At 50.9% G+C, this 27,966-nt stretch overlaps 2 protein-coding genes and 1 gene segment (V, D, J or C); all 3 read left to right on the top strand.

The window, feature by feature from the left end:
* The window catches only part of LOC106864004 (M1-specific T cell receptor alpha chain-like), a 370,462-nt gene that overhangs the window by 102,232 nt on the left and 240,264 nt on the right, over window positions 1–27,966 (top strand). The gene's annotated exons all lie outside the window — the stretch shown is intronic.
* LOC148221102 (Ig heavy chain Mem5-like) lies at window positions 367–15,043 on the top strand. Its single transcript, XM_088179635.1, has 8 exons — window positions 367–424; window positions 804–1,108; window positions 6,177–6,196; window positions 10,730–10,779; window positions 12,865–13,143; window positions 13,772–13,852; window positions 14,193–14,309; window positions 14,393–15,043. Exons 1-7 carry the CDS (start codon window positions 367–369, stop codon window positions 14,306–14,308), a joined length of 909 nt encoding a protein of 302 aa, XP_088035761.1. The 3' UTR covers window position 14,309; window positions 14,393–15,043.
* LOC148221101 (Ig heavy chain V region 914-like) lies at window positions 18,122–18,902 on the top strand. The segment is given in 2 exon segments: window positions 18,122–18,179; window positions 18,553–18,902. Coding segments are annotated over 2 exon segments (399 nt in total).

The following is a 27,966-nucleotide window of genomic DNA, read 5'->3' as shown; positions in this document are numbered from 1 at the left end:
TCAGCAGTGCCGAGGAGAGAGGAGCCATCACCTCCCTCAGCTGCCGGCAGCATTTTGCCCAAGGCAGCCGCGCACGGCAGCGACCTTGTGTGCTCCGAGGGCGAATTTCTGGGCGCGTTGGGCACGAAGCGCTCGGGTCCCTTTGGCAGAAGGCGCTGCCCAAGCTCGCAGCGCCGCTTTGTGTCCGCGGCCCGGGCGTGGCCGGCGCTGCTCCTGCCCGGGGCAGGGCCCGGGGCCCGGGGCGGGTGTGTCGGGGCCGGGCAGAGGCGCCGGCGCTGCCCCGGCGAGGCGGGGCCGGGCGGGAGCGGCCCGAGCGCGGCTCCGCTCGGCTCCTGTGCGGCTGCCGCGGAGCCGGGGCCGGGCACGATGGCGGCCGGGCTGGGGCCGGGGCTGCTGGCCTTGGCCTTGGCCTTGTGGCCGGCAGGTGAGAGCCGGGCGGGGAGGGCAGCGAGCGGGCCTGGGGAAGGAGGGACCGCGACAGCGACAGGGACAGCAACAGCGACAGGGAAAGGGAAAAGGACAGGGAGAGGAACTGGGATTGGGATTGGGACCGCTACAGGGACGGAGACGGGGAAGGGGACGGGGACAGGCAGGAGCAGGAGCACCAAAAGGGACGAGGACAAGGGCTGAGACTGGGAAAGGACAGAAGCAGAGGTAAGGTAGGGAACTCTGGCAAAGCCGGGGCAGACACAGGGACAGGGGCTGTGGCTGTGGCTGTGCCGGGCCGGGGGCACCGGGAGCCCGGGACAGCGCCCTCGGTCCGTGGTCGCGCCCTGCCCGATTCCTGCGCTCTCCCTCCGCAGGGCTCTGGGCACAGCTGAGGCTGCAGGAGGCCGGCGGAGGGCTGCGAGCGCCCGGGGACTCCGTCACCCTCTCCTGCCACGGATCCGGATTCACCTTCGCGGATTATTATATTCACTGGTATCGTCAGGCACCCGGGGGCCGGCTGGAGTGGGTGTCCTTTATCAGTTTTCGCAGTGGCAGTGCAGTGTTCTACGGGGCTGCAGTGAAGGGTCGGGCAAAGATCTCTCGGGACAATTCCCTGTCCGTGGCTCTTCTCTCATTGCGGTCCCTGCAAGCTCAGGACTCTGCCCGGTATTTCTGTGCTGTTCACACGGGGACAGGAAACCCAGCTGAGCTTTAACACAAACCTTCTGGGGTCTGGCTCAGCACCCACCGAATTTGGAGATGGTGAATGCCAAAGTGGTTCAAGTGTTCCAAAGTGTTCCTAAGAAATCAGGGGCCATCCCCATGCAGCGCCAGTGATCCTGGTCTCTGTCAAGAGCTCCTTTCCCACCACGGAGGCTTTCCTTCTCCTGAGTCCCAGTTGCAATGTTCTATTCTGTACAGGAGGTTCCAGGTTTTTCTGTCATCCAGTCAGCCTGGTGACTGCCAGGCTGCAGTCCCACTCTGCCTTCCTTGGTCCCCTTCTTAAGTGGAACACACAAAGCACCTGGGCTTTGGCAACACCTTTCCCTGCTTCCTTTGACCCTTTTGGGGGCCATGTCCTTGCACCACTGAGAGCAAAGCAGTGATGCAAAGGGCCTGATTTTCTTTCAGGTGCATTTCAAGGTGATGAGATGCAAACAACCAGCTCTGCAGGGTGGTGGCCAGCAGGGAACACTGGGACCCTCTGTTGCACTTACAGCCCCTAAACCTGCTATATTTACATGGCCTGGTGTCAGCAGTGTCCTGGTGAAGCCCTGCAGTGCTGCTGCAGTGCCAGGGCCATGGAGGCTCCTACAGCCACACAGCCCCTTTTGCCCACACGAGGTTTTCCTGCCAGGCTGACCAGAGCTCTGGGACACTGACCATCAGCAGGCTGGAGCTGGGGTCTGTGCACTCAATTACTGCACCCTGAGGGACCAGAGAGACACTTGGGGTGTTCCTGAACTCCATGAGCTTCCTCCCCTCCTGCATGTTCACGTGGGTCCCAGCCCATGCAAGGGGAGAGTCAGTGAGTGGGCTGTGCCTGGGGTCAGGGATATGGGGTCTCACTGCTCCTGGGGGCTTGCAGAGGAGAGGAGTGGAAGGCAGGGGAGAGAGAAAAGAGGACTTTTTCCATTTAAAGGGAGCTGCAATGACTGTCTAGTCCACTTGCTGAACCACTTTCAGGGCAGAACACAAGTTGCAGCATATTTCAAAAGACACTGTCCAAACATCTCTTAAACAGAGACAGGCTTGGGGTATTGACCACATCCCTAGGATGCCTGTGTCGATGTTTCACCACTCTCTCAGTAAAGAAATGCTTGCTAATATCCAGCCTAAACCTCCTCTGGTGCAGCTTTGGGCCACTGTCACACGACCTATCACTGTGTACCAGGGAGAACATCCCTCTCCACTTCCCTTCCTAAAGAGGCTGAGAGAAGGATGAGGCCCGTGACCTCCTATTCCTGGACTAGACAAATCCTCCCTGACCATGCACCCAACTGCTTCTTTTCCCATCCTCCAGCCCGCATTCTCAGTGGTCTTCTCTACCCTCTCCATCTCCTTTTTACCCCTCCTATCCTAATAGTCCTCACCACAAGGTGCCATGTCCAAGTACCCAGGGAAAGAGGGAGGAGGGTAAGGATGCAGACAGACTGTGGGGTGGGCAATGCTCCCAGAAGAGTGGTGGCAGTCAGGACAATGACAGTGTCAGGGCTCAGAGTTGTCCCATTCTGTGGTCACAGGGAGAGCCCTGGGTTCCTGCTGAGGAGGGGAAGGACACAGGGCAGGCAGTGTCCTGGCTGTGCTGAGCAGCCTGGTCCCTGCAGGGTCCTGGGTTGCCTTTGCTGATGGGCAGGGGTCCAGGAGGCCTTAGAGAGGAGGAGGCAGGTGGAGAAATGTCATCACTGGGGAGGGAGTAGGGTGCTGGGCCAGAGTGCAGGGAGCAGGGTGAGGAGCACTTTGGCTTAGGGGTGCCCTGGCCAAGCCGAGCTGCGATCCTGGGGTGTCCCATGTGGGAGCAGCAGCTCGGCAGAGCCAGGGCCAGGGGCCAAGGGAAGGACAAGCTGACAGCCTCCCCAGTCAGCTCCAAAATCTCAGCAGCAGCCTGCAAGACATCAGAGAGAAAGGCCAGGGCTGGCCCCTGAGAAACATGTCCTCTTTAGCCAGCACAGCATTTCCTGCCCAACAAACAGTCTGTTCTTGCACCGTGCAGAATGAGAGACAGCCAGGAGGGCAGCGAGAGCTTCAAGTTCTGCTCGTCCTGCCCCACCTCTCCCCCTCAGTGTTGTCACAGACAGAGGGAGGGAGCAGGAGGGAGTGGCCCTGAGAGCAGTGCCAGAGGCCCAGGCAGGGCAGGTGTGGGCAGAGCTGTTGTGCAGGCAGAGAGAAGGTGGAGAGAGGCGAGACAGAGCGGGGCTGGCCATGTGGAGTGCCCTGTGCGTGGGCTTATTGCCCATTGTAGGTAAGTGCAGGCAAGGGCTGCTGGCCCCAGGAGCTGAGCGTGGCCCTGTGCTCTGCACGGCTCTGGGGAGCTGCTGAGCGCTTGCAGCCGGACCTGTTCCCCGGCTCCAGCTGCCCAGCCATGCCTGGGGAGCACGGGGACAGCAGCCCTGCTCCTCTCCTGCCCCTGTGAGCTCGTCACCTCCATCCAAGCTGCCTCCCCTGCAGCCTGGGCACACGCAGGGCTCCTCCCTGCTGCACTCAGATCTTGGGGCCCAGCGCTGTGCCCTGGCACTGGACACTCTGCTCCTGGGACCACTGCGGCCCCTCTGGCACACACCAGCTGCAGGATGGCAGCACAGGGCACCAGCCCCATGGCCTGTGACACGCCTTTGTCTTTGCTGGGCTCATCTACAGCATTTTCAGGGACAGCAGAGTGGGTTCCTCACCATCCTGTCTTGGCAAGGACAAAGGGATTTGTCACCCCATGGGGCAAATGCTTCCTGCTTCTTCGGGGAAAATCAGAGAAAGCTCCCTGTCTGACAGGGAAAAGGAGGGAGGGAATTGTGGAATGTCCTTCCTTGTGAGCCTTGACACCTGCTGCCAGCTCTGTCCCTCTGTGTCAGCTGGCTTCAAAGAGGAGGATTTTGTCCTTCCACCGGTCCAGTGCCAGTCCAAAGCTCCATTAGCATTGCCCTGAGCTTTGCTGAATCTTGGAGTGACTGTGGCTTGTTCTTGCTCTCTGCAGCAGTCACTGGCCAGGTGACCTTGGAGCAGCACCCCAGGGAACTGACCGTGCAAGAGGGAGATCCAGGCACCTTCCAGTGCAGCATGAAGGGAGGTTCTATGGAAAGCTACTACATGTTCTGGTACCGCCAGGGCCCACAGGGCACTCTGGAATGGATTTATAGAGAGGGTGATTATTATGGAAAAGATTTCCAAGATCGTTTTAAGGGAAGAGTGGAGAGCTCCAAGAACAGCTTCACATTGGAAATCCTGGCAGCAAAGCAAGGGGATGCAGCAATGTATTACTGTGGAGCAAGAATCACCCTGGAGCAGCTCTGTATCAGAATGGATCAAAAACTGACAGATGGAGAAGACAGATGTCTCAGCATTTCTGTCTAGCAGCTGCTCCCCAGGGCTCTTGTCAGGCAATGGCAGGTGCAGGAAACATCCCTCTGGCTTGGTGGCACTAAAAGGCAGTGGAGGGAGGGCTGGGAGAAGGGCTGGCACCATTTCTGGTGCAGGAGGATCTGTTGTGGCAACTGCCCAGGCTCTTTGGGCAAGTGCAGGTTTAGTGCACGTTGCCTGGGCTCCTGTCCAGCACAGCCTCATTTTTCCTCTGTGCCTTGGCTGCAGAGCCATGGGATGATGCAGATGTGTTGCTGTAGCTGCCAGAGTGCTGGGGTGGATGGAGCCAGGCTGTTTAGCAAAGCCAGGTGAGCAGGGATGAGTTTGCTCTGGGTGGCTGCTACAGAGCACCTGATGAGGAAGGAGGAGTTGAGAAGGTGTGGTGAGTTGACTTTGGTTGTCCTCCAGGTGCTCAGCAAGCTGCTCTTTCAGTGCTCATCCTTGAATAAATGGGGAAAATATGCAATTATGGCTTGTGCATTGAGACAAGGACAGGGAGATGTCCCTGCAGTGCTGTTGGATCCCAGAAACCTGCGGGTTTTGAGCTTTCTGTGCTGTCAGGCTCTGACCCCCAGGAGAACACTGCTTTCAACTTGAGGCCCTGGAGACGGCTTCTTAATTTGAGTGATGAAGTTAAAATCTCTGGTGTCATGAAATTGAAGTGTTTGCTTTCACATTGTAATGGGTTCTAAATTTTATGTTTTTCTAGTATAGGAATAGGTATGGAACAATATTTAGGATTTTGGGCATTGTCTCTTTCATCTTCTCACTTCTTCCTTCTTTTTTATCAATTTCAGGTCGTAGTTTCTAGTTGGTCAGTCAATGTCACACTAAGAGTCATGAGAACTTAGGTTAAAAGCAGAAATAGGTCAAAAGTATAAATAAAAGAGGTGTTAATTCTCTATTGGTCTGTTTAGCTTTAAGCAACCTTGCAGCAGTTGCATCTTTTGCCTTTTTTCCTCACTTCTAGCAAGTAGCTAGAAGTGCTGTTGAACGTTCTATCCTTTCTGATAAAATTTAATAAACAACCAAGCCCAAACACAAGAAAAAAACATTTCCATCGTGTTTTTGTTAATTTCAGTTCTAAGTAAACAAAATCAATGAAAACAAACCTCTAATTAAGTGGTGCAAAACCCCCACCACTGTTACACAGTGCCACCATGTATTGATGATGGAGAGAGAGACGGGGACTACTGAATGGTGATCAGAATCCAGTTTTTACTGAGCACTACATGTGCTTATATACCATTTACAGGTTGGCTGCTAATATTTTACTACAATCATCTAGTTAAACATCACACAGTCAAACTCTGCATTTATACTTACTAAAATCTTGTTTCCCAACAGCCAGACTTGATCCAAACTTTTTGCAATCTTCAGAGCTCTGTTTGCTCTTGCCAGGGCATCCTCTTAATCAAGCTGTATATGCTGATTAAATCTACAGTACTATCAGTCTCATTTACATTTACCATATGCATATTTAACTCTCTTGCTGTGTGTTGAAAGAGAAACCAGTAACCAGACTTTTTCTGTGAGACACTTCTAACAACAATATTCCTTTCCAAAGAGTCAGGGGCAATATTTTAGAGAGATTAACATTAACTGCCCACTATGCCAAAACAAGCAAGGATGTTAATGTCATTTTTAGTGTCGGGAATCCTCTGGAACAGTGTTAGATATTCAGAAGTAGAGCAGTGTAGAGGCACAGAAAAACAAAAGGGAGCTCCTCAGAGACATGAAAGAGGAGACATCACGTGGCACTGAAAAAAAACCCAGATGTTTTTGTAGAACTGTCTAGCACAGTGCGAGCTACGGAGCACAGTGACTGAAAACAACTGAACCACCACACACAAACTGTCTTTTTCCAAAACCAATTTCTTCACTGTTCACGCTGAATTCTTGGCTGTTGCAAACTGACATTTGATCACCAGCTCCAGTAGAACACAAGTGGGCAAGAACCTTCTGTATTTCTATGTTTCAATTTAGCAGAGCATTATATTCTTCTGTTTGCCTCAGAGGACAAAGGAGACTTTTGTTAAGAACAAAGATCCTTTTAACTTCAGATCCAACAATGGCCAGAATCAGATGCATGAAGAAGGAGACCTGGAGACCAGAAATGGCACTTCCCAGTAGGAATCTCTCAGCTATAGACATCAGAGCAGGGGCTGAAGAAGCACTTATGCTTGTTTTGCTTTTACCCTTTATGAGTTCATCCAGGAGCCCTTTGTTCATCATTTTGGCCTTCTTGCAAAATTCTTGACTTACTGCTTTGTCAAGAAAACCTCATTCATGAGGTTCAAGGAGCTAATGTCTGAAAATGAGCAGCTCTCCCAAATCCCTCCTCTGTCCAGGGCCATAAGCCATGGGATTCCCCCCAGAAGATCCCTGAAGAGCCCAGATTCTGCTCTCCTGAAGCCCAGGGCTCCAGTCCTGGATTTGCAGTGCTCTCTTCTCCCTGGATCCTGAGCTCCAACTGCATGGTCACTGCAGCCAAGGCTGCCCCAACCACCTCACATCCCTCACCAATTCTTCCTCACTGGCAAGTAGAGGTCCAGCTCTGCAGCCACCTGTGTCAGCAAGTTTGCATCAGCACACTGCAGTAAACTCCTGAGTGTGTGTGCTCAGCTGTGCTGTCCTGCCATCAGACACTTGACACACTTCCAGCACCCCATGAGGACTGGAGCCCAGGAATGACCCATTTGTCTAAAGAAGGCCTCGCCAATTTCTTTCTATTTCTCTCATGTTTTCTACCCATATGTCTTGGTTTGAAAGACAGTCATCTGCCAGGAAAGGCAGGAGCCTCTTTTTAAAATGGAGAATGTAAACCCCCTCCCTCCAAATTATTTTGAAATTAAGGGGCTCTCTGGCAAAGATATGGCAATAGGAATAACAGTTCTTTCTTAGGGAAATTAAAACAGAAATACAGTATTACAGCGAACAAACCCAAAAACAGAGTCAGTATCCAACCTGACCCCCCGTCATTCAGTCAAGGTGCTGCCCGAAACCCCAAGTAAAACACAAACTAACAGAGTGTCAGTTTATGCGGTGCTTTATTCAGGGCCTGGGGACCTCCGGACTCGCGTCCCAAGTCAGGATCCCACTGGTTCCCTTTTTAGAGGGTTTTTTATACCCTTTTTACAAATGGTTTATGTGCAGAAGTACACATTCTTCTATAGATACATTCACCTTGAAGATAGCATTTTGCGTCATAAATCTTACATGGTTGCTTATCCTAGGACTATAGTGTTCTCCCCCTCAATCTCTCTCTTACGCCACTGCCCACCACCAGTACTTTATTTATGATTATACTTTAACCTTATCACTAACAGTTCTGCATGCTCTCAGCACAGCACATTCCTAAGTTAGTTTCCCAGGGCCTACTCTGGGAACTGCAGTCTTCAAGCCTTAGCATTACTACTACTATTATGGTTTATACATTTTATATTCTAATATTCAGGATTTCTAGTCCATACGGTAACAAAGGTGTTGGCAGCAGGGCCATGCAATCGTGGCTGCATCCTCCTGCAGTGACAGATGTTGTTCTGGTGGAGCAGTGCTCCTGTAGAAGAGTGAGGTTTTCTTCCAAAGTTCCAGTGATGATGTGCAAAGGTCTGGTTTTCCTCTGGAATCCAGTGCAAAAAGGGCTGCCTTGGTGTTCCAGATCTCACTTTTTATCTAGGTAGGAAAGGCTTGGCTCCTGCCCCTGGCTGGAGCATCTCCCAATGGGATGATGTAATTTAATCAGTCATTCAGTGGGACTCAATGGACCATTAACAGAAGATATCTCCTGGAGGAAGGATGGGTTGTGGAAAAGATAAAGAATACTGACCCAGCTGGTTTTAATAGATGGCCCATTAGCAGAGGATATCTCCCACAGAAATAAGGATCAGTGCCATGCCTGGTTTCAACAGATGGTGATAGAATACACACCTCCAGTCAAATCCTGTATTGCAACCAAAGACACCATATTGCTCTCTTGGGGATGGCTTAAATTCCCTCTCCATTTTTGGTTTAGTTTCTGGTTTTAGTCTGGAATGGTCACGGCCTCCCCCGGCTCCAGGAATATCTCAGTGGGTGAGGGGCAGCAGGGATCCTGTGAGGGCTGGGCCAGGGGCTGCTGCTTCCTTCTGGTGGGGGTGCTCACCTCAGGATCCACAGGGCAAGGGCGACTGACTGGAGACACTGCTGCCCTGTGTTTCTTGCCTGATTTTTTTGTTTACCTTCGGGCTGTGACGAGGGCTGGCCAGCTTTCTTCTCTGCTTCTCTGACACTTGGGAGCCCAGATCCAGCACGTGCTGCACCAGGATCTGGTAGCCAGGAGGACACCGTGCCACTGCCTTTGCTGAGCTCGGGATCAGCCATGGCTGGTGAACTCTCCAAGGGAATCAATCCCCCGCCCAGCCCCGCTGTTGTCTGCCACTGTTTCACATTAACTCTACAGCCCGTGTCCGTCCAGCCCCGAGGGGCTCCTGCCAGAGCTGCAGAGTTTGTGCTACACCTTGATTACCACCCTGGGAATACTCAGCTCTTGCCATTCCAGCCTGCTGCTCCAGGCTCCTGTTACGGCTCATTTCACCATAGGGAGGGGCACAGGGACCGGCTACTCCTGAAGGTCTGTAAAGGAGCCCCTTCTCCATCCCTTGGCTCTGTAAAGGAGCCCCTTCTCCATCCCTTGGGTGTATAAAGGAGACCCTTCTCCATCCCTTGGGTCTGTAAAGGAGCCCCTTCTCCATCCCGTGGGTCTGTAAAGGAGCCCCTTCTCCATCCCTCCCCCCCCGAGCCGCCATTAACAGCGTGAAAAGGCGGCCGAGCTGGCGCCACAGCGCCCCCTGCAGGGCAATCATCGCACCCGCCCTGCCCGGCCGCGAGCCAGCAGCGCCCCTGCTGGCTGTGCCCGGAACTGCACCCAAGGGGAAAGTGCCTGCAGCCGAGAGCAGCTGGGACTGGGCTCTGCTTCTGTTTGGTGTCGCTGCCGGTGGGGTTGTTTGTTTGCCTTGTTATACACACACATACTGCTAAAGAACTGGTGATCCTTGTCCTGCCTCTTTGCCTGAAAGCCCCTAATTTCAAAATTATAAGTCAGAGGGAAGAAGATAACATTTTCCATTCCAAGGGAGGTTCTCACCTTACTTGGCAGACACCTGTCTTTCAAACTCGAACAGCCACCGCCCCCTGTGTGAGGCAGCACAGGCAGCAGCTGGAGCAGCCACAAACTCACAAACATTACATTTATTTCCTTGACCGTGCTGACCTGGGGGAATCCCTGAGCAACAGCCAGACAGAGGCAGAGAGAGACACTGGCATCTAAACTGGCTCCGTGCTAGAGGATCCCTGGATGCATTTCACCATGGGGTATTGAGAGTAATTCCCAGCTCAAAGGTCACTTGAGCAGTTTCTGATCCTCCTGATTCTTCTGCTTTTAATCCTCTCTTCCCAACTTCCCCAGAGCCAGCCTGCTACGTCCCAGTACACCTGTCACACTGCCACTAAAGCCCACAGGGAGAGAATTAGGGAAATTGACTGCATTGTAAGAAATGTTTGAAATAACACAACAAGTACTGACTATTTTTCTGCTTTCTATCCAGATTAACTCCCTCAGGCTTTCCAGAGGGGTCATGTAATCCCCAAGTTCTCATATACAACTCAACCTTTCCGATATTATTTGACACGCTCCCTTGCAAGCTTTATGGTTTCTTCAGGTGGTGTATTGGGTGTAAAACCACTGAAGAAGTCATGTGACTGCCTGTATAATTCAAAATTCTCTGTAGTGGAACAGAGACAGTTTTTGCTATGAAATATATCACAGTGTTTTGGACTGGACTATACCACAATGATACAAGCAGCACAGAGACCTGTACAAAAACAAGAAGAGGGGGAAAAGGTGAGATATTTTGGGAAAGAAAGGAGATGGACGATTGCAATTATGAAGAAGAGAAATAGAATGATCTTTCTGTATTGCCTTTTATCTTCTACATATAAAAGAGCTCATGAAGTTTCTAAAGGTGGAAGAAAGGGAGAAGTTGAAAATTCAATAATCAACCAAGCTATTTGAAATCATTGAAATATTCAATTAAATGTTTTCTTTCCTGTTTTGGAATTATAGCTACCTCAAGGGACTAGCTGCCATGGATATTAGGACAAATATTTGGCTTTTCATCTTCTGTTTTAAAACACTTTTGAGCACCTTGAGGAAAGAGTGAGTTATTGGAATGAGTCTTAGCACTGTGAGCACAGATAAGCTTATATTTGGACCAGGAACGACTCTCACAGTTCTACCAAGTAAGTGACATTTCTTTATTTCTAAAACTTCATTTAATATTGGGGTGGAGGTGGAAAAAGGAATTGAATGGTTTGGGTTCACTGTAGGGATTTTCATCTGCAATATTCCCGTGAGTGCACTCTCACTCCAGCCAGGCTTTCAAGCCAAATCCTCAGCTTGGATCTGCTCAGAAAGGTTTCCCAGGAGCAACTGGGCTGACTCTGCACAGCACCATTATTCCATGATCCCCAAACACCAGCAGGGCACTACTTAGCATGGCATAACTTATTCCCAGTTTGGGCAGCACTCTGGCTCAAATTTCCTGTCAAGTGTCCAATTCTCCAGTGGACTTCCACTGACTGACTCGGGGCAGGACTGCAGAGCTCAGAGAAGAGCTCACAGTGCTGAGGAGTTTTGAGACAGATCTGGAACTGCCTGCTTGGAGAAGTTCTGGTTTGACACCAGCACCACACTGAGAGTGTCCCCAGCTAAGTAATTCCAGTACCCTGGGGACAGAGGAGGAAGGAGGTTAAAGAGCCTTGGGCTTAAATTCTCACAAGTGCCTCAAATCCTTGAGCTCCTGGCATGAAAGACAATTGGCTGCCAAGGTGTGTGGGTTCTGTAAAGACCAATGTGTGGAGTGGGGATGATAAGAAGCCTTAGCAGTTCCTATCTTTATTGGGAATTCCATGATGCAGATTAAAGGATGAGGTCACCCTGAGGTTTTTGATGGAAATGTGAATGTTGGGGTGGCAGAAGGGTTTTTGGTGTAGATCTGCATTATATTAAGATTCAGGTGCATCCCTCAGAAATTGTTCCTGGGCTTTTAGAGGTCTTTAAAGTACTGTAAGAACATTTCATGTTATTTCGGGCCCATTACATTTTAGAATGGAGGACTCCTCCTGTGACTTTATAAGACTAAAGAGAAGGAGAAGTACAACTTTTTGTCCAAATAAATGTTCAGAACATAAAACACAAATCCCTTCCAGAAGCAAGCAGTGGTAGGAATTCATGGCTGGATTGTCACAACATGCAAACTAGTGGGACTCCTGTGAGTCTACTAGACTCAGAATAAACGAATCTTCTGCTCTCTGAACTACAATTGCACCGTGTACATGATTTCTTGCTGATGATCTTGCCCAGGGAGCTCTTGCAGAGAAGCTGCTTGTTTGTATTCTGGCTGTTTGGAAAGCCTGGAGAGGAGACCACATGAAAAGCCTTTCAAGGTCTTCTCAGAGAACACAGAATGCACAGGACTGACAGGCTCTGGGCAGCCGTGGTACAACACCTGGGAAGGAAATGTTTGATTTCTGTTGGGTGTGTGGTTGCTGTAGGTGTGGACAAGTGTGTAGTTGTGCCTGTTGGCTCAGGAGAGCCGACCCATGAAGTTGTGGCAGAGCACGATTTGGCTTTCACCTCAGTTCCTCAGCAGTGCCATAGGGCTGATGGGGAAAGGGGGTAAAGTCAGAGCCCCTTGATCAAACCTCCATCAGTACCACAGGATGAAGAAAATATTAGACTTGAGGGATCTCTTGTCCCACCTGCAAGGCAGACACCATGCCAAATGAAAATCCTAAAGCACCTCTCTTTACCCAAGAGACCCTCAGGGTGCTCCTGTCAAAGCAGACACGTCAATCTTTGTGGATGTGTCTGACAGCCTTTCATAAGCTGAGCCCTTTAAGGCAAGGAAGGCTGCTGGAGGATTCCTGTCAGTTCCAAGTTTTTAATCTAATGCAAATTGTTAATCTGAATTAAGTTATTGGTTTTCTAATATTGTTTTTTGTGATAACTATTGATTCTCCATAAATAATATGATCTAGAGGCAAAGGTATTTTGTTTAAAATGAAATCATGGTACCACAATGATTTCCTGCCTCTGCAATTCTATTGACACCAATGGTTTTCTTGTAAGACAGCTGGCTGTGAGTTTAAACAATCATCCATCATTAGTTGCACCTCTACTGGCAAACAATAATGACATATAAGATAATTAATGAGGATGTTACAAATCATTTACAGCTGAAGTACATGTGAATTTCGATCATTCAGCACTTGGGAAAACCTGCAATTAAATCAATCCTGTCCAAATCATGCTTTTCGTTACAGATATTTCCAATACTTCCAACCCTCAAGTCATTGTGATGAAATCAAAGAAACTGGAAGAAGGTGGCAGCCCTGGGAAAGCAGCTTGTTTGGCAAGGAATATTCAGACAAAGAGCATCAGCTTGGAGATGCCCTCTAAGGAGGTCGTATATGAACAGAGCAGATCCATTTTGACATCAGAGGGGTTGTACAATGCAATTAAAGTGGTCAATGTGACCAAAGACACAGAGCTGACCTGCACGGCCAAATTCGACAACAGCACCATGACAACAACACATCCAGGTACAGTTTGGTGGCACAGCTGTCACTTATTTCTGGAGACAGTGGCCTGTGGGGCTTTGTGTTCTCCTTCTCCACAGCATTGCCCTGGGCAGCCAGCAGAAATGAGAAAGACATTGGGGATTTTAGCAGGGAGAGATGAAAGATGTTTCAAAGCATCTGAAAGAAATGGTTTCAACTCTTGAATTACTTGGAGATACCTTTTTGGGGGAGAAGAGGGAAGACACAATCTATTTGTCCAAAATGTAAATTCCCTTATGACTAAATATTTCACCATGAAGCAGCAAACCTGCTGCAGCCCAAACTGGAACAGCCTTTCTAATCCTGCAAAAAGTTAAAGATTAGGTGTGCTGTGAGGGTTTTTTAAGTAAGTGAATTGTTAAACTTTGTGGGATAGTTTTACAGTCATGAGGGTGATTCAAATAGTAAAATCAAAACAATGTAGGAATTCTTCTGTTTCCTGCTGTTGCATGGAAAAATTCTCAGCTCAAGTTATTGTTGGAAGTAATGACTGATCATCTGAGCCCCAGCTTTCCTCAAGTTCCTACAGGAAATGTCACAGGAACATTTCCCTTAATCCTGTCTAAAACGTGGATAGAGTTTAAAATGTCTTTTCTTTATCATGCTGCAGAAGAAGAGGCTGATGAACCAGTGGCTGAAGGGCCCAGTAAGAGGGTTTGCAACAGCACAGAGCCCAAGCACTCAGCACAAGGTGAGTTCCCCAAACAGGCTGTGAAGTTCCATTGCTCGCTGGGGGATAAAGGCATGGAAATGGATTTTCTGCAGGGCACAGGAGGCAGAAGACAACACCTTCAGCAGACACAAGCTGCTGTTCCAGGGTTACTCCTGCAGTTACACACAAGCCCCAGGAAGCCAAAAGCAGCAGAGACAGACCCTGGGCTCCCCTGTTGTTGCCATCTTCTCTCTCTCTGCTCCTTTGCTGCTCTTCCTTTCCCTGACACCATCCCCTGTGCATTGTCCCACTTTGTGCCAAGACCACAACATCAAAACGCAGACCATGATCTCTCTGCTCTTTTCTGGTCACTGAGCAGATGCTGAAGGGCAGAGAGTGAACATGCTGTCCATGGCTGTGCTGGGTTTGAGAGTCCTGCTGGCAAAGAGCATCGCCATCAACACCCTCATGAGTATCAAGTTGTTTCTTTTCTGAGGTAAGGGAGCTCACAGCTATCAAACACGGGCTCCCAGGCCCAATTTCATTAAATGCAGTTTTAACTCTAATTTCCTCTTCCAGTCATGGGGAATGAAGGCAAGAGGAACCCGAAGAAGAGCAGGAAAGAACGTGAATCAGCAGCACAAGGGGCTGGAACAAGCAGGGCCAGAGCAGCTGCCAGAGACCAGCCAGGACACGAGGCAGCACCTTCCCCTGAAGACATTGAACACTGCTCACTCCTGCCTGGCCAGATGATTTACACTGAACAGTTTTAAGTGCTTTTGCTGTTTGCTCTCCTCTGAGAACTGAGGAGAGTGAATTTATCCTCATCCTCCTGCTAAGTCATCTCCCCACTCTTGTGGCATTTGCTCACAAGTGTCCAAGCTGCTTCAATAGCTTTCAAAACTCCAATGCTCACCCTAGATATGTGGCCTTTTAAAAGCTCCTTTCCCAGGCATGTTGTGTTACTGCCTGTGCCACTGCAGTAGTGCTGCTGAGGGAATTCAAGCCCAGTGGTTGCCATTTGCAGCTTTGGGTTTTAGATCGATTTCGTAAGTGTGTATTGCAGATGAGAAGAGCTGTGTGGGACCTGAAGTGATGCCATTCAACCTGATCATTTTCATTTCTTTATTAAGCCTGTATTTCTTCTGCCAAATATAGCTCATGTGCATTTTAGGTTCCTGTAGTAGTGATGAAAATAAAGTTTTATACTAGGCTAAAATGCTGTGGGTCCTCTGTACTTTTTCTTCTGAACCTGGGACAGAGATTGCCGAAATCCAGCTGTCCTAAAGCCCACGGGGATCATAAACAAAGCTTTGATAATGGAGATTTCCTGTTGGCCGAATGTGTCTTTTCCAGAGCCTGTGCAGGGAAGTGTCTCTCTGGCACATTCAGGAGCTTCAGTGAGGAGAGACCTTGCAGAAGGCATGAGGGAGGAAAATGCTCATAGCAGCAGAGAAGAAACCCTGCTGTTGTCTGGCACTCAGGGAGAGGAGCAAGGGGCCAGCAGGAAGTGATTTTGGGTGGTTTGATGGAGTGATAGTTTCCATGGCAACTTGGTTCTTACCTAACAGAGCCCAGCTCACACCTTCCCCAGCTCAGCCCCTCTCACAAGCTGCAGGCAGGATGCTGTGGTCACCATTTGTGACTCAGTCACAGCAGGAAGGATTAAGCCTCCCCTGCTTTTGAAGAAACAAGTTAACCACATTCTGCAGGGGAAATAAGGCTTTTCTCCCTCCCAGTCTCCACATCAATCTTTCCCAATTAATTCTAATTCGATGTTCCTGTCCCTGTTTCATCCATGTATCAGAGCTGCAGAGTGAGCGTTGCTGTTGGACTGTGCCACGCTTTGGTACATTTGTATTAAAGCTGCTTTTGCTGACACCTCTGACCGTGAGGGTTTCATTCACCTAAAGCCCTCATTTCATGACAGGGTCCCACATTGCCCCCACTAAGCTCTGCCTTTTCCCTTGGCATTTGCTGTGCAGAACACACAGCTTAAGAAAACAGGAGAACAGAATTGTTTCCAGTCCAATTCTAAGATTGTGTCAGTGTGGTTAATTCCATAGAAGAGGACAGAATCTGCAGCTCTCCCAACTGATACCAGCTGAGGAAAGTTTTGTAGAGATCCTGTGCTCCACATTTAAATACCCAGTGTTAAAATAAGCCTATTTGCATGGGGAATTATGCTGAAATCTGAAAAAACAATATTGTCCAGTAAGGGATCCCATGACACCAAAATAATGGAGGAGGATTATAAGCTGAACTCTTTGGTACAAAACATTTTTACAGTTTTATATCTACTCTCCTTCAGATTCCTTTGTGTCCATGTTTGATTGTGCTCAGACAGCCTTTGAAAATCTCCAGAGGCTGAGCCACTGTCCCTGGAGATATTCAAAAGCCACCTGGACATGGTCCCTGGCCAACAGCTCCAGACACTCCTGCTAGAGCAGGGCAGATCCAATCACCCCCAGAGCTCCCTTCCAACCTCAATCGTTCTGCATTTCTGTGATACCTTTCTCATACTGAGGGTAATGACAAGAAATTTTAAATTTCTTTCTATACCTTCAATCAGGCGTTTTGTTCATCTTTGCCCAGGGGGAAAGGAACTGAAGTTTCTTTCCAAAGGAATTGTTTCAGCACTGCAGACCAGAACTTGACATCTCAGCAGACTGGGAGCAGCACAGAAGATACACAAAAGATAACAACCATTAATGAACATCAACTCCAAACATCACCCCTGGCATGGTCAGAGGCACCGGGTCTGGTAAAAGAGAGATGAGACAAGCAAGAATGAGAACTGAAATATTATCAAAGGAGAAGGGATCGATAGGAAACCAAATACTACAAACTGTGTAACTTGGGACCAGTGAACACTGAACCAATGAATTTCCCTGGGTTGTGATTGTAGAAGCACAGGAAAAATCCAGTGACAACCTTGGGTGATGGAAGGATTTTCTCTTCACAACTCACGCAATGTTTGGATGAAATGATTTCTGTTGCAAACCCTGACCAAAATAAAGTAATGCTTTCATTCTCTGGCACTTAAAAATGCTGTAGGAGACTTTTTGTATTTTCCCACACTATCAGTGACAAGACCATACACCAGGTGAACTTCAAGAAAACTTTTAAATTAATTTGAGGACAGTTTTCACCTCTAGCACATTCATTTTTCCTTCCTTTGGTGAGTCTCACACATAGAGCGTGGTGTCTGACATCTGCCCCGCAGAGAAAGTCAAAATGGTGAGAGCTCTCTCCTGTGGCAGAGAACATTAAAAGCATCCTGAAAGAATAAACCTCTCTCCAAGAGGTTACATGGGAAAGCATCGTGAAGAACTCCATGAGACAGGACAAGTCATCCACTTAAAGATGTGCAGAACAAATCAGGAGAGGCAACAAAGAGCTGAAAAGAGCATATCCATCACAGAAACTCCTTAGGAGGACGGGTAATTATCTGACTGCAAGGGCAACTTCTCTTTCTCCCTCTCCCTTACATTTCACGCAGAAATGCCCCAGAAGAAGAGAAAATAGGATGGATGATTTATCCATCAATGAAACCAGGCACTGACCCATGGCCAGTGGTGGAATCAGCCAGAAGGCAGGAGAAATTCCACTCCCTGTAGGGGCCTGGGTTCTCAAGAATGAACTTTCCTGCACCACTGATCACTTGTCTGCACCGCCTGCGTGGGACCAGGGTGTTCGGATCGAGCACAGGACAAGCACTCAGGGATGATGTGAGCAAGAGTCGCTGATCAGGCACAGATCTGACCTGCTTTGCTCTGCAGCAGCATCTGCCACAGCCCTGTGCTTAGTTCAAGTATCAAATAATAAATTCCCTTTGTGATTGTCTGCTCAGCGTCCTTGAGTCCCTGCTCAGGTGACAAACAACTGCCTGAGGTGGCAAACTGGGGAGTGAAGCCGTGTCCGCAGTACTCAGGTGCGGCCTCAGCAGTGCCGAGGAGAGAGGAGCCATCACCTCCCTCAGCTGCCGGCAGCATTTTGCCCAAGGCAGCCGCGCACGGCAGCGACCTTGTGTGCTCCGAGGGCGAATTTCTGGGCGCGTTGGGCACGAAGCGCTCGGGTCCCTTTGGCAGAAGGCGCTGCCCAAGCTCGCAGCGCCGCTTTGTGTCCGCGGCCCGGGCGTGGCCGGCGCTGCTCCTGCCCGGGGCAGGGCCCGGGGCCCGGGGCGGGTGTGTCGGGGCCGGGCAGAGGCGCCGGCGCTGCCCCGGCGAGGCGGGGCCGGGCGGGAGCGGCCCGAGCGCGGCTCCGCTCGGCTCCTGTGCGGCTGCCGCGGAGCCGGGGCCGGGCACGATGGCGGCCGGGCTGGGGCCGGGGCTGCTGGCCTTGGCCTTGGCCTTGTGGCCGGCAGGTGAGAGCCGGGCGGGGAGGGCAGCGAGCGGGCCTGGGGAAGGAGGGACAGCGACAGGGACAGGGACAGCAACAGCGACAGGGAAAAGGACAGGGAGAGGAACTGGGATTGGGATTGGGACCGGTACAGGGACGGAGACGGGGAAGGGGACGGGGACAGGCAGGAGTACGAGCACCAACAACGACGGAGACAAGGGCAGAGACTGGGAAAGGACAGAAGCAGAGGTAAGGTAGGGAACACGGGCAAAGCCGGGGCAGACACAGGGACAGGGGCTGTGGCTGTGGCTGTGCCGGGCCGGGGGCACCGGGAGCCCGGGACAGCGCCCTCGGTCCGTGGTCGCGCCCTGCCCGATTCCTGCGCTCTCCCTCCGCAGGGCTCTGGGCACAGCCGAGGCTGCAGGAGGCCGGCGGAGGGCTGCGAGCGCCCGGGGACTCCGTCACCCTCTCCTGTCACGGATCCGGATTCACCTTCGCGGTTTATGATATTTACTGGTACCGTCAGGCACCCGGGGGCCGGCTGGAGTGGGTGTCCTTTATCAGTTCTCCCAGTGGCCGTATAGTGGACTACGGGGCTGCAGTGAAGGGTCGGGCCAAGATCTCCCGGGACAATTCCCTGTCCGTGGCTCTTCTCTCATTGCGGTCCCTGCAAGCTCAGGACTCTGCCCGGTATTTCTGTGCTGTTCACACGGGGACAGGAAACACAGCTGAGCTTTAACACAAACCTTCTGGGGTCTGGCTCAGCACCCACCGAATTTGGAGATGGTGAATGCCAAAGTGGTTCAAGTGTTCCAAAGTGTTCCTAAGAATTCAGGGGCCATCCCCATGCAGCGCCAGTGATCCTGGCCTTCAATCAAGAGCTCCTTTCCCAACACTGAGGCTTTCCTTCTCCTGAGCCCCAGTTGCAATGTTCTATTCTGTACAGGAGGTTCCAGGTTTTTCTGTCATCCAGTCAGCCTGGTGACTGCCAGGCTCCAGTCCCACTCTGCCTTCCTTGGTCCCCTTCTTAAGTGGAACACACAAAGCACCTGGGCTTTGGCAACACCTTTCCCTGCTTCCTTTGACCCTTTTGGGGGCCATGTCCTTGCACCACTGAGAGCAAAGCAGTGATGCAAAGGGCCTGATTTTCTTTCAGGTGCATTTCAAGGTGATGAGAGGCAAACAACCAGCTCTGCAGGGTGGTGGCAGCAGGGAACACTGGGACCCTCTGTTGCACTTACAGCCCCTAAACCTGCTATATTTACATGGCCTGGTGTCAGCAGTGTCCTGGTGAAGCCCTGCAGTGCTGCTGCAGTGCCAGGGCCATGGAGGCTCCTACAGCCACACAGCCCCTTTTGCCCACACGAGGTTTTCCTGCCAGGCTGACCAGAGCTCTGGGACACTGACCATCAGCAGGCTGGAGCTGGGGTCAGTGCACTCAATTACTGCACCCTGAGGGACCAGAGAGACACTTGGGGTGTTCCTGAACTCCATGAGCTTCCTCCCCTCCTGCATGTTCACGTGGGTCCCAGCCCATGCAAGGGGAGAGTCAGTGAGTGGGCTGTGCCTGGGGTCAGGGAAATGGGGTCTCACTGCTCCTGGGGGCTTGCAGAGGAGAGGAGTGGAAGGCAGGGGAGAGAGAAAAGAGGACTTTTTCCATTTAAAGGGAGCTGCAATGATTGTCTAGTCCACTTGCTGAACCCCTTTCAGGGCAGAACACAAGTTGCAGCATATTTCAAAAGACACTGTCCAAACATCTCTTAAACAGAGACAGGCTTGGGGTATTGACCACGTCCCTAGGGTGCCTGTGTCGATGTTTCACCACTCTCTCAGTAAAGAAATGCTTGCTAATATCCAGCCTAAACCTCCTCTGGTGCAGCTTTGGGCCACTGTCACACGACCTATCACTGTGTACCAGGGAGAACATCCCTCTCCACTTCCCTTCCTAAAGAGGCTGAGAGAAGGATGAGGCCCCTGGCCTCTTATTCCTGGACTAGACAAATGCTCCCTGGCCATGCACCCAACTGCTTCTTTTCCCATCCTCCAGCCCCCATTCTCGGTGGGCTTTTCTACCCTCTCCATGTCGTTTTTACCCCTCCTATCCTAATAGTCCTCACCACAAGGTGCCATGTCCAAGTACCCAGGGATAGAGGGAGGAGGGTAAGGATGCAGACAGTCTGTGGGGTGGGCAATGCTCCCAGAAGAGTGGTGGCAGTCAGGACAATGACAGTGTCAGGGCTCAGAGCTGTCCCATTCTGTGGTCACAGGGAGAGCCCTGGGTTCCTGCTGAGGAGGGGAAGGACACAGGGCAGGCAGTGTCCTGGCTCTGCTGAGCAGCCTGGTCCCTGCAGGGTCCTGGGTTGCCTTTGCTGATGGGCAGGGGTCCAGGAGGCCTTAGAGAGGAGGAGGCAGCTGGAGAAATGTCATCACTGGGGAGGGAGTAGGGTGCTGGGCCAGAGTGCAGGGAGCAGGGTGAGGAGCACTTTGGCTTAGGGGTGCCCTGGCCAAGCCGAGCTGCGATCCTGGGGTGTCCCATGTGGGAGCAGCAGCTCGGCAGAGCCAGGGCCAGGGGCCAAGGGAAGGACAAGCTGACAGCCTCCCCAGTCAGCTCCAAAATCTCAGCAGCAGCCTGCAAGACATCTGAGAGAAAGGCCAGGGCTGGCCCCTGAGAAACACGTCCCCTTTAGCCAGCACAGCATTTCCTGCCCAACAAACAGTCTGTTCTTGCACCGTGCAGAATGAGAGACAGCCAGGAGGGCAGCGAGAGCTTCAAGTTCTGCTCGTCCTGCCCCACCTCTCCCCCTCAGTGTTGTCACAGACAGAGGGAGGGAGCAGGAGGGAGTGGCCCTGAGAGCAGTGCCAGAGGCCCAGGCAGGGCAGGTGTGGGCAGAGCTGTTGTGCAGGCAGAGAGAAGGTGGAGAGAGGCGAGACAGAGCGGGGCTGGCCATGTGGAGTGCCCTGTGCGTGGGCTTATTGCCCATTGTAGGTAAGTGCAGGCAAGGGCTGCTGGCCCCAGGAGCTGAGCGTGGCCCTGTGCTCTGCACGGCTCTGGGGAGCTGCTGAGCGCTTGCAGCCGGACCTGTTCCCCGGCTCCAGCTGCCCAGCCATGCCTGGGGAGCACGGGGACAGCAGCCCTGCTCCTCTCCTGCCCCTGTGAGCTCGTCACCTCCATCCAAGCTGCCTCCCCTGCAGCCTGGGCACACGCAGGGCTCCTCCCTGCTGCACTCAGATCTTGGGGCCCAGCGCTGTGCCCTGGCACTGGACACTCTGCTCCTGGGACCACTGCGGCCCCTCTGGCACACACCAGCTGCAGGATGGCAGCGCAGGGCACCAGCCCCATGGCCTGTGACACGCCTTTGTCTTTGCTGGGCTCATCTACAGCATTTTCAGGGACAGCAGAGTGGGTTCCTCACCATCCTGTCTTGGCAAGAACAAAGGGATTTGTCACCCCATGGGGCAAATGCTTCCTGCTTCTTTGGGGAAAATCAGAGAAAGCTTCCTGTCTGACAGGGAAAAGGAGGGAGGGAATTGTGGAATGTCCTTCCTTGTGAGCCTTGACACCTGCTGCCAGCTCTGTCCCTCTGTGTCAGCTGGCTTCAAAGAGGAGGATTTTGTCCTTCCACCGGTCCAGTGCCAGTCCAAAGCTCCATTAGCATTGCCCTGAGCTTTGCTGAATCTTGGAGTGACTGTGGCTTGTTCTTGCTCTCTGCAGCAGTCACTGGCCAGGTGACCTTGGAGCAGCACCCCAGGGAACTGACCGTGCAAGAGGGAGATCCAGGCACCTTCCAGTGCAGCATGAAGGGAGGTTCTAAGGGAAGCTACGACATGTTCTGGTACCGCCAGGGCCCACGGGGCACTCTGGAATGGATTTATAGCGAGGGTGATTATTATGGAAAAGATTTCCAAGGTCACTTTAAGGGAAGAGTGGAGAGCTCCAAGAACAGCTTCACATTGGAAATCCTGGCAGCAAAGCAAGGGGATGCAGCAATGTATTACTGTGGAGCAAGAATCACCCTGGAGCAGCTCTGTATCAGAATGGATCAAAAACTGACAGATGGAGAAGACAGATGTCACAGCATTTCTGTCTAGCAGCTGGTCCCCAGGGCTCTTGTCAGGCAATGGCAGGTGCAGGAAACATCCCTCTGGCTTGGTGGCACTAAAAGGCAGTGGAGGGAGGGCTGGGAGAAGGGCTGGCACCATTTCTGGTGCAGGAGGATCTGTTGTGGCAACTGCCCAGGCTCTTTGGGCAAGTGCAGGTTTAGTGCACGTTGCCTGGGCTCCTGTCCAGCACAGCCTCATTTTTCCTCTGTGCCTTGGCTGCAGAGCCATGGGATGATGCAGATGTGTTGCTGTAGCTGCCAGAGTGCTGTGGTGGATGGAGCCAGGCTGTTTAGCAAAGCCAGGTGAGCAGGGATGAGTTTGCTCTGGGTGGCTGCTACAGAGCACCTGATGAGGAAGGAGGAGTTGAGAAGGTGTGGTGAGTTGACTTTGGTTGTCCTCCAGGTGCTCAGCAAGGTTCTCTTTCAGTGCTCATCCTTGAATAAATGGGGAAAATATGCAATTATGGCTTGTGCATTGAGACAAGGACAGGGAGATGTCCCTGCAGTGCTGTTGGATCCCAGAAACCTGCGGGTTTTGAGCTTTCTGTGCTGTCAGGCTCTGACCCCCTGGAGAACACTGCTTTTAACTTGAGGCCCTGGAGAGGGCTTCTTAATTTGAGTGATGAAGTTAAAATCTCTGGTGCAGTGAAATTGAAGTGTTTGCTTTCACATTGTAATGGGTTCTAAATTTTATGTTTTTCTAGTATAGGAATAGGTATGGAACAATATTTAGGATTTTGGGCGTTGTCTCTTTCATCTTCTCACTTCTTCCTTCTTCTTCATCAATTTCAGGTCGTAGTTTCTAGTTGGTCAGTCAATGTCACACTAAGAGTCATGAGAACTTAGGTTAAAAGCAGAAATAGGTCAAAAGTATAAATAAAAGAGGTGTTAATTCTCTATTGGTCTGTTTAGCTTTAAGCAACCTTGCAGCAGTTGCATCTTTTGCCTTTTTTCCTCACTTCTAGCAAGTAGCTAGAAGTGCTGTTGAACGTTCTATCCTTTCTGATAAAATTTAATAAACAACCAAGCCCAAACACAAGAAAAAAACATTTCCATCGTGTTTTTATTAATTTCAGTTCTAAGTAAACAAAATCAATGAAAACAATCCTCTAATTAAATGGTGCAAACCCCCCACCACTGTTACACAGTGCCACCATGTATTGATGATGGAGAGAGAGACGGGGACTACTGAATGGTGATCAGAATCCAGTTTTTACTGAGCACTACATGTGCTTATATACCATTTACAGGTTGGCTGCTAATATTTTACTACAATCATCTAGTTAAACATCACACAGTCAAACTCTGCATTTCTGCTTAGTAAAATCTTGTTTCCCAACAGCCAGACTTGATGCAAACTTTTTGCAATCTTCAGAGCTCTGCTCTTGCCAGGGCATCCTCTTAATCAAGCTGTATATGCTGATTAAATCTACAGTACTATCAGTCTCATTTACATTTACCATATGCATATTTAACTCTCTTGCTGTGTGTTGAAAGAGAAACCAGTAACCAGACTTTTTCTGTGAGACACTTCTAACAACAATATTCCTTTCCAAAGAGTCTTGGGAATATTTTAGAGAGATTAACATTAACTGCCCACTATGCCAAAACAAGCAAGGATGTTAATGTCATTTTTAGTGTCGGGAATCCTCTGGAACAGTGTTAGATGTTCAGAAGTAGAGCAGTGTAGAGGCACAGAAAAACAAAAGGGAGCTCGTCAGAGACATGAAAGAGGAGACATCACGTGGCACTGAAAAAAACCCAGATGTTTTTGTAGAACTGTCTAGCACAGTGCGAGCTACGGAGCACAGTGACTGAAAACAACTGAACCACCACACACAAACTGTCTTTTTCCAAAACCAATTTCTTCACTGTTCACGCTGAATTCTTGGCTGTTGTAAACAGACATTTGATCACCAGCTCCAGTAGAACACAAGTGGGCAAGAACCTTCTGTATTTCTATGTTTCCATTTTAGCAGAGCATTATATTCTTCTGTTTGCCTCAGAGGACAAAGGAGACTTTTGTTAAGAACAAAGATCCTTTTAACTTCAGATCCAACAATGGCCAGAATCAGATGCATGAAGAAGGAGACCTGGAGACCAGAAATGGCACTTCCCAGTAGGAATCTCTCAGCTATAGACATCAGAGCAGGGGCTGAAGAAGCACTTATGCTTGTTTTGCTTTTACCCTTTATGAGTTTATCCAGGAGCCCTTTGTTCATCATTTTGGCCTTTGGACACAATGCTTGACTTAAGCTTTGTCAAGAAAACCTCATTCATGAGGTTCAAGGAGCTAATGTCTGAAAATGAGCAGCTCTCCCAAATCCCTCCTCTGTCCAGGGCCATAAGCCATGGGATTCCCCCCAGAAGATCCCTGAAGAGCCCAGATTCTGCTCTCCTGAAGCCCAGGGCTCCAGTCCTGGATTTGCAGTGCTCTCTTCTCCCTGGATCCTGAGCTCCAACTGCATGGTCACTGCAGCCAAGGCTGCCCCAACCACCTCACATCCCTCACCAATTCTTCCTCACTGGCAAGTAGAGGTCCAGCTCTGCAGCCACCTGTGTCAGCAAGTTTGCATCAGCACACTGCAGTGAACTCCTGAGTGTGTGTGCTCAGCTGTGCTGTCCTGCCATCAGACACTTGACACACTTCCAGCACCCCATGAGAACTGGAGCCCAGGAATGTCCCATTTGTCTAAAGAAGGCCTCGCCAATTTCTTTCTATTTCTCTCATGTTTTCTACCCATATGTCTTGGTTTGAAAGACAGTCATCTGCCAGGAAAGGCAGGAGCCTCTTTTTAAAATGGAGAATGTAAACCCCCTCCCTCCAAATTATTTTGAAATTAAGGGGCTCTCTGGCAAAGATATGGCAATAGGAATAACAGTTCTTTCTTAGGGAAATTAAAACAGAAATACAGTATTACAGCGAACAAACCCAAATACAGAGTCAGTATCCAACCTGACCCCCCGTCATTCAGTCAAGGTGTTGGCAGCAGGGCCATGCAATGGTGGCTGCATCCTCCTGCAGTGACAGATGTTGTTCTGGTGGAGCAGTGCTCCTGTAGTAGAGTGAGGTTTTCTTCCAAAGTTCCAGTGATGATGTGGAAAGGTCTGGTTTTCCTCTGGAATCCAGTGCAAAAAGGGCTGCCTTGGTGTTCCAGATCTCACTTTTTATCTAGGTAGGAAAGGCTTGGCTCCTGCCCCTGGCTGGAGCATCTCCCAGTGGGATGATGTAATTTAATCAGTCATTCAGTGGGACTCAATGGACCATTAACAGAAGATATCTCCTGGAGGAAGGATGGGTTGTGGAAAAGATAAAGAATACTGACCCAGCTGGTTTTAATAGATGGCCCATTAGCAGAGGATATCTCCCACAGAAATAAGGATCAGTGCCATGCCTGGTTTCAACAGATGGTGATAGAATACACACCTCCAGTCAAATCCTGTATTGCAACCAAAGACACCATATTGCTCTCTTGGGGATGGCTTAAATTCCCTCTCCATTTTTGGTTTAGTTTCTGGTTTTAGTCTGGAATGGTCACGGCCTCCCCCGGCTCCAGGAATATCTCAGTGGGTGAGGGGCAGCAGGGATCCTGTGAGGGCTGGGGCCAGGGGCTGCTGCTTCCTTCTGGTGGAGGTGCTCACCTCAGGAGCCACAGGGCAAGGGTGACTGACTGGAGACACTGCTGCCCTGTGTTTCTTGCCTGATTTTTTTGTTTACCTTCGGGCTGTGACGAGGGCTGGCCAGCTTTCTTCTCTGCTTCTCTGACACTTGGGAGCCCAGAGCCAGCACGTGCTGCACCAGGATCTGGTAGCCAGGAGGACACCGTGCCACTGCCTTTGCTGAGCTCGGGATCAGCCGTGGCTGGTGAACTCTCCAAGGGATCAATCACCCGCCCAGCCCCGCTGTTGTCTGCCACTGTTTCACATTAACTCTACAGCCCGTGTCCGTCCAGCCCCGTTGTCTCGGTTTGAAAGACAGGTATGGTCTAAGGAAAGGCAAGAGCCCCTTTTCTGCAATGCAGAGTGCAACCCCCCTCCCTTTTAATTATTTTAGGTCCAATTCAGATGCCTTCAGGCAGGAGATATGGGGATAAGAATAACAGTTCTTTACTGGTATCTAACAAGGCAGAAAATAACAACAGCTATAAAAATTGACAACAGAACAGAACAGTCTAGCTTGGCTCCAGTCCCTTTTGGCCACAGGCCGTCTCCCTGTGCTGTTACCGGTGCTGTGGGGGCAGGGCAGGTCCCGCGCAGTTGAAGAGGGCTGGGTGATGGCGGCCGCGGCCCAGGGGAGAGAGGGATGGGAAAGTGACTCCCCCTCACGGTGTCGGTCGTGGTGCTCAGCAGAGTGTCCGGAGGTAGTAGGGTGAGCTGGGAGAGCAGCAGAGCGATGTCCAAAGGCAGAGGGCGTGGATCTCAGTGCTGGGATGGCAGGGGGAGATGCCAGAGCAGAGCCCAGGTTGTCTTCCCACTCCACGAGCCAAGCGAGAGGGAGAGAGCCCAGCTCCAGACCCCCCATCCCACCTTTCCTTTTCCGGTTCCCCCCCCGCTCCGCCCACCCCCCTACGAGAGAACATTATCTGTGGTTTTAAGGTGTAGCCACAATTACTTAGCATAACAATGGGAGGAATTCCACAGAAAGAAAAGGGGAGCAATCCAACCTCCAACACCCGTGAGGCTCCTGCCAGAGCTGCAGAGTTTGTGCTACACCTTGATTACCACCCTGGGTATGTTCAGCTCTTGCCATTCCAGCCTGCTGCTCCAGGCTCCTGTTACAGCTCATTTCACCATAGGGAGGGGCACAGCGACCGGCTACTCCTGAAGGTCTGTAAAGGAGCCCCTTCTCCATCCCTTGGGTATGTAAAGGAGCCCCTTCTCCATCCCTTGGGTCTGTAAAGGGAGCCCCTTCCCCATCCCGTGGGTCTGTAAAGGAGCCCCTTCTCCATCCCTCCCCCCCCGAGCCGCCATTAACAGCGTGAAAAGGCGGCCGAGCTGGCGCCACAGCGCCCCCTGCAGGGCAATCATCGCACCCGCCCTGCCCGGCCGCGAGCCAGCAGCGCCCCTGCTGGCTGTGCCCGGAACTGCACCCAAGGGGAAAGTGCCTGCAGCCGAGAGCAGCTGGGACTGGGCTCTGCTTCTGTTTGGTGTCGCTGCCGGTGGGGTTGTTTGTTTGCCTTGTTATACACACACATACTGCTAAAGAACTGGTGTTCCTTGTCCTGCCTCTTTGCCTGAAAGCCCCTAATTTCAAAATTATAATAAGTCAGAGGGAAGGGGATCATATTTTTCCATTCCAAGGGAGGTTCTCACCTTCCTTGGCAGACACCTGTCTTTCCAACTCAAACAGCCACCACCCCCTGTGTGAGGCAGCACAGGCAGCAGCTGGAGCAGCCACAAACTCACAAACATTACATTTATTTCCTTGACCGTGCTGACCTGGGGGAATCCCTGAGCAACAGCCAGACAGAGGCAGAGAGAGACACTGGCATCTAAACTGGCTCCGTGCTAGAGGATCCCTGGATGCATTTCACCATGGGGTATTGAGAGTAATTCCCAGCTCAAAGGTCACTTGAGCACTTTCTGATCCTCCTGATTCTTCTGCTTTTAATCCTCTCTTCCCAACTTCCCCAGTGCCAGCCTGCTACGTCCCAGTACACCTGTCACACTGCCACTAAAGCCCACAGGGAGAGAATTAGGGAAATTGACTGC

Source organism: Sturnus vulgaris, chromosome 27, assembly GCF_052056855.1.
Source record: "Sturnus vulgaris isolate bStuVul1 chromosome 27, bStuVul1.hap1, whole genome shotgun sequence".
NCBI lineage: Eukaryota > Metazoa > Chordata > Aves > Passeriformes > Sturnidae > Sturnus > Sturnus vulgaris.
This window is presented reverse-complemented; position numbering and strand designations above follow the sequence as displayed.